Source organism: Manacus candei, unplaced genomic scaffold, assembly GCF_025592945.1.
Source record: "Manacus candei isolate 608988 ecotype Guabito, Panama unplaced genomic scaffold, ASM2559294v1 h1tg000011l, whole genome shotgun sequence".
In the NCBI taxonomy this organism is placed as follows: domain Eukaryota; kingdom Metazoa; phylum Chordata; class Aves; order Passeriformes; family Pipridae; genus Manacus; species Manacus candei.
Window position 1 is genome coordinate 4,999,484 of NW_026138059.1, and position 16,525 is coordinate 5,016,008.

The following is a 16,525-nucleotide window of genomic DNA, read 5'->3' on the forward strand; positions in this document are numbered from 1 at the left end:
CCGAGGGGCGGGGCCGCCGCGCCCGCATTGGGCGGCTGGGCGGGGGGGGCGGGGCCGGCGCGCGTGCGGGGCCGCGACAGCGCCGGGGGAGCGGGACGAGGGAGCGGGACGGGCGGCGGGAGAGACCCCCGGAACGGGGTGACCGGGGGTTCCCTGGCGCCGTCCGAGAGGGGCCGTCACCCCCGGGACCCGCCCCTGCACTGGGGCTCACGCTGGGGGACGCGGGAAGTACTCTGGGTTCTTTCCCGTGCTAAAAATGTGTTTCCCTTCTTTCTCTCTCCCGTCCCATATAACTATTTTTTTTTCATGTACTGCAGCCACTTTTATGAAAATCTAAACCAAACACAATTGTATGAATTGTCTTTAATGCACATCTTAATCTGCGCCAGGGGAGATTCCGACTGAACGTTTGGGGCCATTTCTTCATAGAAAGACTGATTAGACATTGGAAGGGGCTGCCCAGGAAGGGGCTGCCCAGGGAGGGGGTGGAGTCACCGTTCCTGGAGGTGTTCAGGGAAAGACCGGACGAGGCACGCGGTGCCATGGTCTAGTTGACATGGTGGTGATTGGTCATAGGTTGGACTCAATGACCTCAGAGATCTTTTCCAACCTGACTGATTCCGTGATTCTGTGCATTTGCACAAGCACTACAGCATCTGCCGAAGGGCAATAGATCCATGTGTTGTTTGGTGCCTTACAGATGAACCTGGCTTTGTGGAGAAAGGGAGGTTTACAATGCAGTTACTGCTGCAAATGCATTGAAATCCTCCAGTTTAACACCAGCAGCAACATCACAAACACACCAGATATATCCAAAGTGGCATGCATGAAGTTAAATCAGAAAGATCTTCAGCTTCTCCTTGAGAAATAAGGGTGGGAGGTTGCTTGTTTAAGTAACAAGTTGAATCAAACCCATACAGCAACGATGCTATCTATCAAATGTCAAGATGCTTCTGATAGCTACTGCAATTTAAACGTATGCTCACTAATAAGAGGTCTCTCCTTCTAGGTCAAAATCTCTTCCCTATTTGTACAGGATATACTCCAATGCAAAACTATAGAAGGACAATTCAAGCAGCCTACCGAAGGAAATATGAAACTGAAGAGAACAAACTTTAACTAAGGGTCTAATCCTGGAAGTTGCTTAATATCCTCTGACTGGATTACAGCTAGCATTCTAGAAACAAAATGCTTTGTTTAGATCTGCAAACATTGCCATTAGGATGACAAAGATAAATATCATTCATTACTGAAGTAGGATCTCGCTCTACAAAGTGAAATAAACTGACGTAAATTGTTCTTTATGACATCCAGTAAAAGGTATTCTACATTTTTAAACAGTTTTAAAAAATCTAATTCAAGATTACACAGAAAAAAATTTCTTACCTGTCCTCACATATGAAAAAAATACTATAATCTGACGAAGATGTCAGAAAGTTACATTTTTCCAAACAAGTATAACTCGCTTTGCTTCCAAAACAAATTACAAAACTAGCTCCAAATCACAAGCTCTGGGAAGGACTGCTGACTTTGTCAGGTGTCATTCAGTCCTCACGTTCCCTGCGTCTGTTCATAGAATTCTGGGATATGCAGACACAATCACTGCTTTCTGGCACAGGTGCAAACTTTTCATTAACAATAAAATATAATACTGCCCTGTAGCCGTAGGTGACCCAGACGCAGTATGTGCTGGAGTTCAGTCACAGGTTTACACTGCACCCAAATTGCTAAAATCTTAGTAACGTGCCACACTTGGTATTCCTACTTAATTCGAGTTTACTATGATTTTATTCCAAGTAACTGAAAGCTGTTTGCCTTTGCAAAAGGGATGGCTTTTCTTAACAGCCTGATACACCGATGAAAACTTGGTTATCGCCATAGCAATCACTTCCACATTCAGGAGACAATGATATAAACACCGGATTGTGACACCACTGACTAATCTGCCGGTCACAATCTAGACTCTGCAACACCACTGGTAGGTGTATTTATGTGATGTCACTAACTGGGTTGCATCAGCACCAAGTAAAATCAGGCAAGAAGCACAAAGGGATTTAGCAGAGCTTTGGCTGGGGCATAAAGCCACACCAGCCTGGTGTGGCAGCGCTCTGGCAGGACTCCCCTTGCTCTGCACTGGTTGGTGTTCCCTACAACTTCTTCCCTCGCTCAGCCTTTACACCTCAATCACACTGCTCCTCTCCACCTTTCATGTCCTTCCCTTTACCTTTCCTTCTGCCTCTGTCCTGCCTTCAGCGTTCTCCTTCCCTTCTTCACGCATTCATTTCCTTTTAAACCAATTCCACTAAAACCACGTAAGGAACCTCACCGTAACTGTACGGCACTGGAAGCCATCTGGCCGAGCACTGTCTCGTTCACGCTTGCCCCTCTTCCTAGACTGTCTTTTGACATTGCCATCTAGAAAAACTGGGATTTATTCTGGACAAGAATTAGCTACTGTTATGACTTACTTAACAAATATGGTTTTAAAATCTCATACCTGATAATTACCATCTATGTGCACTGGTCATTCACACCTGTGTAATAAACAAACAAGTTGCATCAGGTTTGTAGCAGTATTTTCGATTTCACAAAATGTGCCAGAGAGTCAAAACAAGATACTTTCTGCTTAATCTAAGCCTGTAAAATACAAGGGCCAGGCTTCAGAGTTGGCTGTAAAGAGCAGTAAAGCTTCTATACCCTCCATTACACACCATGCCAGGAAGGCTTTCCTTCTGTGCAACAGGCCTGTGGTCGCTAAGGGCAGAGCTGGAAAAGTGAGCCCAAAGCTGATTGCTGATCCCTGCAGAATAAACCTGAAGGCATCAAAGGGCTTAAAAAGAAGAAAAACAAAAGAAAAGCCCAGACAGAGTTTTCTTGAACTCACTAGAAACTGAAGTGAAAGCAGGCATAGTGGAAAGGAATAGACAAGTGACAGCAGAAAACGAAGCAGGAAATGCCTTGTAGGAAAGAGATGGAAAAGCTGGGGGTGGGGGGAAGGATGAAGAAATAAATGAAAGCACAATGTGTGAAATATGGAACAGTTTGCTTTTCACTTCAGTCATATCCCTGTATGCAATCTTGCAGACATTCCTTAAAGATTCCCCTTTTGATTCTGTACTTATCTCTAAAGATAATGTAGACACTGTTGGAAGCATACAGACTATTCAGGGACAGGAAATGCAGTTCCATCAGCCGGACTGAGGACACTCTGAAATTACTACAATGTAAATTAATCAATTTTGCAGCAGCCTATATATTTAAAAAAGTCAGCCTGAAACCTGAAGTTTTATTGACGATAAAATCTTTAGCATGTCATTCAGACTCACTGAGCATTTATTGTCTTTACTCAGCACTGCACTTTCTCCAGGACTGACTGCTGTGTCCATCGGTCTTGCCACATGGGCTGACACTGGTGTAGTGAGAGAGCAGCACGTGCAGGTCCTTCACTGCACACTGTGCCCTGCCCTGATCCACTTTGCTCCGCAGCACAGAAACCACCCAGCTGCCCAGTCAGGAGTTACAAATGCCCCGGGTCCTAGTTCAGCAAATAAAAATGGTTTGCTACAATTTTATACTGACACAGCATGACAGAAGCATCCCAGCATCCAGACCAAGCTCTAAGATCACAACACAGGCACTGAACACACTCAGTGGCATTGCCACGACGCAATGGCAAGGGCTGCAGCCACTGCTGGGGCAACAGGGTGGTCTATGAGCAGGCACAGAATGCTTCTAGAATAGAGAGCAGCCACGTGAGACTTCGAAGAAAATACAAGCCCATTCCTCTGGTACAATACCTGATGTACTGCTGGAGGCAGAGTGCAGATGCTGAGGACTGGGGAGGTGTGTTCTGGCTCTGGAAATGTTGCCATTAACAGTTGTACAAGGGCAGCAATAGCCTCACGTGAGGACACAAGCATCCATCTCCTGTTCTGCTAATCCTTACTCTTGTTCACTGTTTCAGCAACATCCTAGCAGAAACAGCAGTGAAAGGTCTTTCACATATGCCTATTTCCACTCTTGGCATCCCCTTTATGCTCTCCCTCATCTAATCTGGCCAGGAACCAAGGAGCTTCACACGTGAGGAGCAACAAAACCAGTAACTGTGGAGGAGATGCTGCAAAGAAAGCATCCTGCATGCAGTGAGAGATGCTGCTTTGACCAATCCACATACTAACATGCTCAGCCAGGAAATATGTGCTGGGAAGCCCATTTCATTTTGGATCAAAATATGAGACTCATTATGCAGTCATCCTGACTTTTCTTTGTCTGTGAAGCAGAATAAAACTGACATGGGGAAAGGACAGATGAACTAAGGGCAGACACCTTATTCAGGGATTTAACATTTTCAGACTTTATCTGTTCCAAAGGCCCTGTGGGTGCTGGTTCTTTTGCTCCTGACCCTGCAAAAGCATTCTCTTGACAATTTACCACAAATATCCTGAAATAATTTTTTATTCAGATCAAGCTAAAGTCTTTTTTGTTCATAAAGGGAGAAAAGTCATTCGAGGAAGGAACTTGTGAGCTTTCCAAGAAGTTATGATATTCATTGCCTGACCTGCAATACTGCACGAAACTCTCTCAAATCTTCTAAACACTATTTGTGTTTCAGGGTTTGTGCTAAAGATGGATTAGGAAAGATGTAATTGCAGTGAAGCCCATGCAACTCACTATGGCCAATAAATTAGACTAGCATTGGTTGCAGGCATTGGACTTTGCTGATTCTCATTCTCTGGTTAAATCAGGTTCAGGGCCTTCACTCTGTGTAAGAAGTTAAGGGGAAAGTCAAACACCTCTCCTTCATGTCTGGAAAACAGTAAAAACTTTAAAAAGAAAAATGTATTTGACTGAGACTAAGTTGGTATTGAGAATGCAGACATACTGAGGTAGTGAAAGACTAGAAAGGGTAAAATACAAGGTCTGCTGAAGGCTATAACTTTAAAAAAAATGAGACATCTGTCATATTTCTCCACTGAAACAACAGAAAGGTTGCATTATTTAGGAGAATTCATAAAACAAATTTACTTTTGTACTCTTAAAGACAGAAAAAAACTGTGTTAAAATAAAACATTCAAACTAGCAAAACAACTAAACTCACTTTAGAAGATACATAAAGGTCTTAGAATAACTGATTTGCTACTGTCTAAGTTAATTATTAAGTCTTCTCAATATATACTGTTTCAAAAGTTTAGTCTAAAAAACTTCACTTGCCTTTATCTACATACTTAAGAACCATCTGTCATTCAAGTTTTAGAGTAAGAAACAAAACACGGTGACTCTCTTTACTCAGTAATTCCAGAGGAGTAAGTACAAAAAAATAGCCAGCAGAAAACTGAGCTTTACCTGGACACTTTCAGCAAATAGTTATGGGAAGGAGCTTTAATTTCAAAATGGATAGAAGAGGTGGTTGGAAGCGCTGTGCTGTGCAGACACCCCACCCTTCAGCTATCCACAGGCAGCTGTCTGTTCCACCAGCTTGGCTCCTCCTTTGGGCTGTATTAACTGGACCCAGAGTAGCTGTCCCAAGAGAGCTCAACTACACTGAAGATAAGGCACTCCTGTGGCTCAACAGCTTCTTAAACATCATTACTCCAATGTAAGTGTTGATTGATTAAACTGCATAGAACGAACATTAAGCATTTTTGGGGCACACCCTTTATTTTTAACCTGACTCTTAAACCTATGTGTCCAGAAGGCACATGGCTCTTGATGATTAACTACAAGCTTTATTCCAGTTTATTAAAGTACAGCCTTAATTTAGCCTAACATCTAAGGGAGCTTCTTACCTTCGTAACAATGTAACAATGAGCACGGTATTTTTAATTTATGAAGCTCAGATTTTACTACTACAGTAGTTTTAAAAGAAAGGTATACCTATAATTAAGTGCATAAGTCTTTCAAATAACGACTTCTGAATTAAATTAATCCTTTATGTATAACAAGGTGTCTTTTAAATAGTTAATTCAAAACTTTAACAGATATTACAGTAAAAAGCATGAGACAGTCGCTTGAGCAAGCAGTGTTGAAAACAGTGTATTATACTTCTGTAGATTTTTAACCTATACAAATACTCGTCTAGAAAAAGATCAATGAATAATCTTACCAAATACTTACAGACTTCAGTAATTCACTCAGGTGAGGTCAAACATAATAGATAATGGCTAATTTTAAAACACAAACACCAGACAGAAGATGAGATTTAAACTGGTATGTTCCAAGTCCACTAAGGTAAACATCAGTTCAAGACACACCTCACCAGAAGTTTGAGGTATCTGGCACAGACTTAGACGTACTAAATTGTACCCACTTATGAAATCTCTAAAATACACCAAGTAACAATTCAGTCTGCTCTTTCCTCTTCCTCTATCAAGCACAGTTTAGCTCTGTATGGCTAAAACTATGCCTTCTCATCTGCATGTTACAGTCACTTTATAGGACCACTGCTCTAAATCCCTGCGCTAAAATAACTAATTAAAATATCTGAAAAAGTAAAAACTTGCATCCAAACTGTGTCTTGTCTGTCACCTCAAGTCAGGACACCATTCTTAATTACCTCCTGCCTCTACTGAGTCAGCAGAGCCTCCTGGTTTGCCAGTATTTCCACGTAACTCTTTAAAACTTGCCTTTAATAGTCTTGTCTGCTCTACCTGTGCTTGAAATACTACTTTATCACTTAGCTCCAGACAGGTAGGGCAGCACATCCCCTCTTTTATCATTCACCTGTTCCTAACTTTTAAACAACAGCTTCATGGATTGAACTGCAACAGATTTGAAACTCTTCGCAGTCTACTTGCTAAACTGATTACCTTCCCAGATTACATCTCACTGATGTGCTTGCTCAGGGAGGAAGCTATTACTCTTTGTGAAGTCTGCAGGCACCATTTTTCTTAGTTATAATAATACTTAGAAACAGCTGTTGATTTCAGTTTTGATCAAATAGATTTGGCAAGTTTCTGTACTCCATACTGGTGGTTGGAGTTGCTGAATTTAATTTCATTCAACTGAAAGCAGCAGTGTTCATTTGGGTATCTATACAACATCTCAGTTCAACATATGTATATGTTATGGTGTCTTTCATGTAGTGGCAGCACCCAACTTCATTTACACGTCATCTGGGACAGTGTAAAAACACGGTGCACAAATAAGACGGAGCATAAAAAACTGGTAGAATGGCCAAGGCACAACCTGCTGAAGATGCTGGGCTATAAAGCAGTCAGAAGTTGTTCAAGGCTATGACTGTAGCCTTGCAAAAGAACAAGAGGAGGACTTGGCAGTTACCATTGCCCAAGAAATAGGATGGGATTTTATACCAGGTATAAAAGTATCTACAAAATCTGTGATGCCTGAAGTGGAACATGGACCTGAAAGGTGCTAACTTGAATGAGAGGCTCAGCCATAAGAAGACACTGGAAGATATACAGGATGCAAGGAAATGTAGAAAACAGTGCCAGAGTTGTTCCAGAACAGCCTGTTTAGAAATAATGACTAAAAAGTAATGTGAAAGCATCAACCAACTGCTCCTTTTATTTGTTAACATAGTATTTAAAAACAAAACAAACATTATTTTCTAGAAATACATTTAATGTCATACAATGGTAGGTAAAAAAATAGATATTTCAATTGCAAAATCTCACAATAATTAGATGCTAACATGCTGTCCAGTATACTCCAAGTATGTACAACTTATGCCCCAAAAAATGGTTATTTCACAGCTTTCTGTTCACTCTGATGCAAAGTAATGAAATAAATGGTGATTAACAGTTTCCTTGGCAGCTTCTTTTCCCAGCTGGATAACCATGACTTAAATTATAGATAAAATGACATTAAAGTACAGTAGTAGATCTCAGCACTACTATCTTAACAAAAAATTTCCATGCCGACAAAATAATCAGTATAAGTTTAGATGTAATACCATGGTTTGGGATCCAACCAACTAATTTACATGGGTTTAATACTGGGGGGTTTAGGCCACTTTTACTTCCTTAGGACTGTGTTGTATTTTAGCTTTTTATAGAGCTTTTTATTAAAAAGTTTGTGTTCTATCATACACACCTCGTCATGGATATAAGAGGGCTGAATCCTCAGAAGAAAGGAAAATAACCTTAATACAAAATGGTAACTCTGGGGGAAGTCCACTTCTCTGTAATGAGCCAGATGACCACACAGTCTGAAAAGAAAGGGGGGACGAAAGGAAAAAAAGCCCTAAATTACAAGTGCATTTAGTTAGTATTTAGCTGCATTTATATATTTAATTGTAATTAGAGGCAAACTCTACATTTTACCAACAGCATAAATCATGACTGTAGTTTACAATGTCAATTCTGTGAAGTGATCTGCTCCTGCAAAACCTTGAAGTAGAGGACTGGACCAAGACACGTTCAGAGCTGGTGCAAAGTAAGAAGGAAAAGCCTGCATAGCTTCTCACATTATGAATCACAATCTTGCTCAACCAGGCAAAGAATATGTTCTTTGCCTTTCGGGCCTAAATGGAACCACTGTTTGTTCTGCCAGCTTTTAGCAAATGTAGCAAAGTATGAAAATGGCTACCTCACCCTATTTTTAAAATTTCTAAGACTGTCCAATTCAGACACCCCAGGCTCTTTACTCTGTTCTTTGCATACTCTCTCCGTAGGGTTCCCCTCTCATCTTCCTAACACTATGTCATGGGATAATAACCCATTCATTTATTGTCCTTTGTGTGCTAAATACAAATTGCTTTCTAGAAATAAGAGAGAAAAGTTAAGTCAATGGAGTAACACAGGAAATATTGAAGCAAACATTGACCAGCTCAACAGAGAGTAATTAGTCCTGGAGCAGCCTTCTGCTTAATTACTTTGCAGCTTTCGTGGTGAAAATGTTAATGAAAATGATGAGGTGATTTTATTGATGAAGTATAAAATGAAAATAGCAGACTGCACCTGCTGGTAACAACTGTCAGACTGAACAAAAGACGGCACAGAGGATAAACTGCAAAGATAGCTCTGTAAACATTAAGTTCAGCAGCTTAGGTTGGAAAAATACCCTCTTCTGAGTAAGTCTCAAAATTGTTTTTAATAAAAGTGGTAAGTTTAAAATACTATAAAATCTAGCTGCTTCAATTTTGGAAAAAAAATACTACACACTGATATGGGGATTCAGGTGCTATTCACCACATAAACCCTATACATCTCCTAACTTACTGGGTATTGCCTTGGGATGTGAAGAAGCACAGTTTAAAATTTTCCCTGTCTTTGATTCAGAGCAGCTGTCTTAAATATTCACCAGAACAAGGACTGGGATCTGTCTGTCCCAATTTACAGGTAAGTGTGCTAATTACTAGACTATAGAGCCATTTGCTCACTCCCTCTGGCCCAGCAAACATTTACATTTTACCTCAAACCAGAGGAACAGACAGACCCGTCCCGAGTGCCACAGAAGCCGCACTTCAAGGAGTAGAGTCTTTGTTTAAAGCCTCCCGAAGTCTGGCAGATTGGAAATCTGAAACTAGGTCTCTCACACTGTATATCCCATTCTCTGCCCTACCTTACACTCCCCAAAAGCATTACAACGTTTTTCACACATTGTAATACCTCATCACATACAGAATCATAGAATAATTTAGGTTGGAAAAGACTGTTAGGATTATTGAGTACAACTCCTGTCACTTAAAGACTTCCACAGAAAAACAGTTTAGAATCCAGTTTAAAATGGAAAGTTTTAAAATAAAAGGAATTGTAAAAGCATTTCAGCAGCCATTCGACTGATCTCAGTTTTGCTGACACTGTAATCACACTTTAGTCCTAGGATTAAACCATTTCAGTAGTCCCAGTTAGGCCATGCTGATTTTTGGGGAAAGAGAATTTCTAAGTTTGTTTTCAGTTCTACTATACATACACACATTTGCATAGGATAAACCCTTATATCTGAGGGAATAGATGTTGTTTTCCAATGTTAAGTAAGTGTCAGATGTATAATTAACTACTTGCATTGCAAATGATATAATGGGAAATTTAACTGGTAAGAATTTAAATTCAAATCTTGTTTTATGAAGGCTATGACAGTTTGCCATTAACATTTTCATATATTACATATGAAAATGTAGGCTTAAAAACAGACTTTGCATGCAAGATTATTCATACAAACATACACCAAAATATCCACTCATTCAATGTGTACATAAGATTTACTCAAATCCGTGGTAAAAGGATTATTACCTATACTCTCTTAAAAAAAAAAAAAAGCTTCTTATTCATACAAAAGAATGAATCTATAGAACCAAAGCTCTTGTAATGTAACACTTGTGCTTGCATTATTCCAACCTATTTCTGTCACAGTGGATATGTGAAAAGTAACGTGAAAAGGAAAATAAAGATAAGGAAATAAATCCACAGAAAGACAGAAAAACTGCATTCATGGAAAAACTACTTATTTTAAAGGGGAATATCTAATACTTGAAAAATCCAGAATATATCACTAAGACTGTGTTGGGGCTATTGATCTCTGAAGAATACCATTTAGAAGTATATACAGATAAAGATTTAAGATGTTATTCAACAGACTAATGAAATCTCATTTTACATGAATGTAACTCAACCTCTTTTCCAAAAAAATGCCCTCCAATTACACACATGAGAAATTCAGGAGATTCCAAGCCATCTACAGAGTTCATCTTTTCCCCTCATAATCACCAGTACATTCCTCTTCTGGATTAGGGTTTCATGATACAACCAATGGCAGAACCAAAGTCTATGATCCAGAAGCCATATGTACTTTACCCATGGAACTTATGAGAAACACTATTTTAGATATTTCCTATTCCTCGGAGTAAATACTGCCAAAGTCCTACATTCATTCAGCAGAGCTTTTGATGTCTGTCTCTGGCCATTGTCAGCACCCTTCAAGTAGAAAACTCACCAATTTTTGCTGAATGTGAAGTGAGAAGGTATTAAAGGAAGAGCGAGATGTTTGACACACATCAGGCAGATACTTAAATATCCATATAACTTAGTACAAGACTGGATTAGCTGGACTCCTTGCTATTTAGGTCCTCTGAAGAAAATAATTTTACTAACAAATAGCATGACTGTTTTGATATACACTTAATTGAAAGAAAAATTTTCTTTTCACTTGTAAAGGCAGGATTTGGGAACAGTTCTCCAGTAAAGACAGACGCTAAACTTCCTCAATAGAACAAAATATTTTCTTTTCTCACGTTTTGTCTTTTTCACTTTTCCAGTAAATGAAGTGTCTTCTTTTACTTTTCTCCATGCAAATAATACAACTGATGATTGCTGATACACTTAGATGAAACAGTGGTAGAGACCTTTTCACTTATAATTATTTTTTTAAAAATATGTTCTGGAGGCATTAATTGCCTGCTTATTTGAACTCCTGTTAATTTTAACTTTGATTAAGGACAACAGAAAAGTTGTATAGTGACTTAGAAAATCAATTTCCTATGCTTTTTTGGAAGCTGGGGACAGAGGAATGGAACCATTTTCCCATTCTTTGGAGAGCTGTGGCGCAATTTTTTTTCTAAAATACTATGGAGAAGTGAAGTGAGTTAATCTAGCTGCTACTCTTGCCATGTGACTCTAGTTGTTGATTTTGTCTCATCTCCTCTCTTCTCAAAAGCTCACTTTGATCACTCCTCATGTTACAATTTGTCTACTCACAATCCAAGACTATCCACTCCACACATACCGCTTCCTACAAATGATTGGAACTATATGTGAACACATAGCTGTGTACACACCCTGTATTTGTCATTTGTAAAAAAAATATATACAGGACTTTACTTTCAGGAGAACTTTCCAAAATATATTTTAAAAAATGTGAATACTTACTTCTCGTTACACAGTTTAACTGTACACAGCCAATAGTCAGGGTTCATGGCTGTAAGTAAACCACATTTTTCTTGCAAAATTCCCTTCAGGCTATGCCCATGAAAACAACTCCCATCTGTGTTTTCTTCAGACCACCTTAACTGAAAACTTGAAGGATTTGGCTTTTCAGCACGTCGCACCGAACCAGACAGCTTGCCAAACTGATTTTGTAAATTCACAACCATTTCTGTACAAACAGAAAGAAAATAAACCAAGGCAAAAGTATTAAGTATTAGAATACTGTTTAGAGTTGATTAATACAGGAAGAAAATGGGGTATCTGTGGGGTTTTTTATTTCTTTTTTTTTCTTTAAACCTCTGTGAGAAATACTGAGAAATCTTGTAAGTCTGTATGTTCTCTCTGCCACTCTATTTAAAATTCAAGTCTTTACATGTTTTAGTGAAAAGATTTTTAAACATAATTCAAAATGCCATGTCTTTCATACCTAATGATATTAGTAGTGGGGCACTCCTACTAGGATTTTTATGCTGATAGGAAGCACATTCATACACACACAGACTCAAGGTTAAGCTTTTCATAGTGCAAATTTCAACTGGAAAAAAAATCCAAGAAAAAAGCCCACTCTCCTTTGCCCACTGAATGAATGACAAACTTCCATAAGTTACTGAGAAGTGCCAGAAGGTATCATGATAGATCAGCACACACAGTATGACTGCCTAAGCCTGTTTTCCTAGGATAAAAAGAAGGTTAAAAACCATTGTTGCTGGAGCTTTGACTTCTTTTCATGACCTGGATTTGAAGAAACTCATTCATACATTGAAAAAAAAACCCTGAGAAAAAATCCTAAATTAATCCAAGGACTGGAAAGTTTATCTTTCAAGTGGATGCTAAAATCTATAATCAAAACCAAAGGTTTAGGAAGGTTTCTGAAAACCTGTATCTAGAATGTAAGTGTTCTTACGTGTGATACTCTTTGTCTCTACTACTGTACATTTGTTTTAAGATGAATCTTGTCTGTTACAATGGCATTATGTGATATTCCCTGTCACAGCAGCAGTGGTAATCTCAGTGGTCTTCTTCTAGCTCCATGAGGAATCTCTTTTATTATAAATGCAGGAATTAAAGGGCATCTGAGCAATGATCAGCTTGAAATAAATTAATCTAAACATGCCTTTCTATGGAACATGAACTGACTGCAGGATCACCCTTACTGAATTTTGAAGAGTAAGAACATAAAAAAAACCTCACTGTATTCTTGAAAGAGAAATCCAACATGAGTAATTCAAACCAAATGGGATTATACAACTTGTTTAGAAGTCCCTGAAACTGAAAGAGCATATAAATGGAAAAATACCGCTTACCACACTTGACATCTCTCTCCAAATACCTGCTGCTTTCTAGATAATACTAAATGTAGAATGAAGAACTTCAGAACTAATTTGGTTGAATAAAATTCTAGTTTTACATATTTCCATAGATAAGTGGGTTTTTGTTGTTTTGTTTCTTTGCTTTTATGTCAATGTAAACCCCAGTAATTTCTTATAAGTACTGCCAGAGTTACTTAAATACAGTAGCTGTAGCTGCATCCCACCATGTGCAGCTGGCTACTTATGTAAAGTCTTCCTTGCTTTCTGCAGTAGATTCCAAGAAAGAGTGGGAGAGAAGAGGGACGTGCAAGTCTACCAAAGGACTTAACAATTCACAAGGAACATTGATATAAAGGCAGCTGACAAAACAGTGAAGATGGGGACAGAGTACTCATTCCCAGATGTGGTTCAGTAGGTTGTTGGGAAGACTGGCAAAGGCAGTTTCAGTTATGTGTGTTTGAAAAATTCCAGCCACGGGTTGTAAAACAGTACTACATTAATTGTACCCGGAGATGAAAGAGAGGAGAGAAAGTATTTTATGATGTAAATGTTATCAGTCAGGCCTGCAGATTTCCTATGATGGGAAAAATCTGAGCAGATTTTTGCATTGCTGGGAAGAAGCAAAGTTTACTCACGTCTTCTCTTTAGAACTCTAGATTTATTCTTGACTGAATAAAACAGTGGTTTTTCACATCTCCACAGGTACCTACCAGTAAGAGACATAAGAATTGTTAAGAAAAAGAAAGCTAGAGCAAACAAATGAAAGAATAATAATTTCTTACAAATACTGCTAGAGTTTTAAATTAAAACCAAAATAATCTAATGGTTAGTGCTTTTAAAATCCACTCTCCCCCAACAGAGCCAGAAAGTCTTTTTCAGAGCAGGCAAACCAAGGCATGTAAGCCTAGGTGTACTATAATCAGTTAATTGTTCAGCTGTACAAGCTATATGTCACAGAAAGTGAGCATTTAATTAATAAGCTTGATAAACATTATGAGTGTAAATAAAAAATTAAGATAGGGACTTAATCATACTATTCGCTCAAGCTTGGTGGAGCAAATTTCTAACCTTTTTAATTTCTGTGAGGATAAGGATTTCACGTAAAACTGTCTACTTAAAGAAAAAATACTTTAAAACCTCTTACTTGGCTCTTTCTTCATCCAATTTCTTTTGCTCCACATCCAAGGAATGTTTTACCACTTCGTACCACTTCTTGAACTCAAAATACAGACCACCTGAATAAAACAGACACATTTTAGGTTGGGAAGAGATGAAAGAAATGTGCAGTACACAGAAGGTGGTCTCTGCACAGTTAAACCCTGCATCTTCTACCTGTATACAAACCTATCCCGAATGCGATGTGCCTAAAGAAAACTTACTTGACCTACTAATTCTATAAGAAAGAGAAATGCAGAAATACAGTGAAAGAATAGCATGTCATAAGAAGTGCAAAGTAGCCCCTTAGCTTAGACTTCGTAGATTTAGAACAAATCAAACCTTTTCCCTCTTTTCTAAAAAGTTAAGCCCAGCAACTACCTCCTCTCTACCAAATGAACTAGTGCTCCACTGTGTGAAGTACCTTCACCTGTTTGAAAGCTGAATTCAAGGGATTAATGAAACTATACCTCAAGCCTAGGTTTAAACAAATAAGATCTAAAGAAGCTCAGATGTAAAATTTCACACAATTTCATCAGCTCATCACTGTCTATACTACTGCCCATGAAACTGTACAGGGTTGGAAGGATAAACTAGACAATGGTCTTCACTTTGTATCAGCCTCCCATGCTTTTGAGCACAGGAACTTCACTCATTGATATGTGAACAAATACTAACCAGCACATGCAAAAGCATGAAAGTATATGACATGTAGGACAATCTTTATCATTGATCCTCCAAAGAGGCACAAAACTGAAGCAGACCAACTGGGTAGAGTAAGGATAAGAATTCCAAACAGAAATAAGGTGGAGATTTATATATTTAAAATACAATCAACTCTTCTTCCCTGTGGGTGGATTATCTGCATTGTGAATTAACCAGGCTTTGCATTTCCCCATCACCCCAGCTGCACTGCATGCAACGCTTGCATCATGCTCAGCTGTGCCAGCCAGCTATCTGAACTGCTCTGAAGGTGAATATACTGTTCTTACCATCAAACTTACGTATGTTTTTTTATTATCTGCAGTTTTGCTATTTGTATTATCCTGCCACAGGATGTCTAGATGAAACAAATATAGATGGGCTCGAAAAGCAACAGACACATAAAGGGAAGAAAGACCCTACAGTAGTTCTTGAAATTCAAAGGTGTGAATACAAGTTCTTTTAACAACTCCTTAAACCCAGAGGTTTAAGTAAATACTCCTAAACTGCTCGGAGGGCAGTTTGGGGGGTGGTAGAAATTTGTATTAAACTTCATATGAAATATTAAGCATCTGTCACACGCAAAACCATTGTCAGAGACATGATGCTACACTGTAATAACCATTTACCTGTCCAGTACTGTCAGTCTGATGTTCATGTAGCTGAGCTGAATGGAAAATACACAGCTCTGTGACACACACATACATATACATGTATCAGTCACATTTTATTTGAACATAAACTGTATTGTGTATGTGTGCAGTTCATAGAACACACACACTAGGTAACTACAAGTATCTATTGTACTGCTTCCAGTGTGTCTTGAAGAATTGTAGGAGCTGAAATACTATTTTTTAAGGACTAGAGAAAGGATAGTTAACAACTGGGAATGGAGTCAACATAAACTGAATCTGTAAAACTCAGTGTTAACCATTATTCATTTCAGCACTTTGGGAAAATGCCAGAGGCAGTTTTGAGCTCTGGCACTAATCACTGCTCTAACAGAAATTCTCACATCAGCTCCTCTGTGCAGCTGCTCACCATCACCCCAACATTTAAAGGACAGGGACAACATAACAGAGCATATGGATCAATTTGCACCAGCAGATTTTAAAGTAAAAAAGTGGGCAAAGAATGAGCTGCTAATTCCCAAGGGCAATGAGACTTGTTAATAAGGGAGAAACCCCATTAAGACATTAATGGCTTTGAACCTCAGCTTGTAAAGCAGCTGCACATCTCTCACTCTTGTCACTATCACGTACTTCGAGTTTTCAAGGGAAATAAAAAGGAAAAAAAGAATCCACAATAAGTTGGTGTATCCACTTGAAAATTATCAGTTTTAGTTAACAGTGATGATTGTTTCTAGTTACAGCAGTAATTGTGCTCACACATGGCTAACACCGATTTTATTATTGACTTAAGTTTTAAAAAATAGCAGAAGGGTCAAAACAGACCCAAAACTGGATGGAAGACTTA

General features: G+C 38.8%; 1 protein-coding gene and 1 long non-coding RNA gene across 2 annotated transcripts in view; both read right to left on the reverse strand.

The window, feature by feature from the left end:
- Positions 1-521: 521 nt before the first annotated feature.
- LOC127466975 (uncharacterized) lies at positions 522-4,785 on the reverse strand. The gene is made up of 3 exons (XR_007902919.1): positions 3,798-4,785; positions 2,498-2,534; positions 522-710 (listed from the first exon to the last, which is right to left on the reverse strand). It is a non-coding gene; the product is annotated as an uncharacterized LOC127466975 (long non-coding RNA).
- A 2,775-nt stretch (positions 4,786-7,560) lies between these two features.
- TAF1B (TATA-box binding protein associated factor, RNA polymerase I subunit B) overlaps positions 7,561-16,525 on the reverse strand; it is a 46,082-nt gene continuing 37,117 nt past the window's right edge. The window contains exons 12-15 of the mRNA XM_051778315.1: positions 14,337-14,427; positions 13,828-13,898; positions 11,826-12,051; positions 7,561-8,167 (exon numbers count right to left, since the gene is read on the reverse strand). Coding sequence (XP_051634275.1) covers positions 7,975-8,167; positions 11,826-12,051; positions 13,828-13,898; positions 14,337-14,427 — 581 coding nt within the window. The 3' untranslated portion in view covers positions 7,561-7,974. The remainder of the gene's footprint in view (positions 8,168-11,825; positions 12,052-13,827; positions 13,899-14,336; positions 14,428-16,525) is intronic.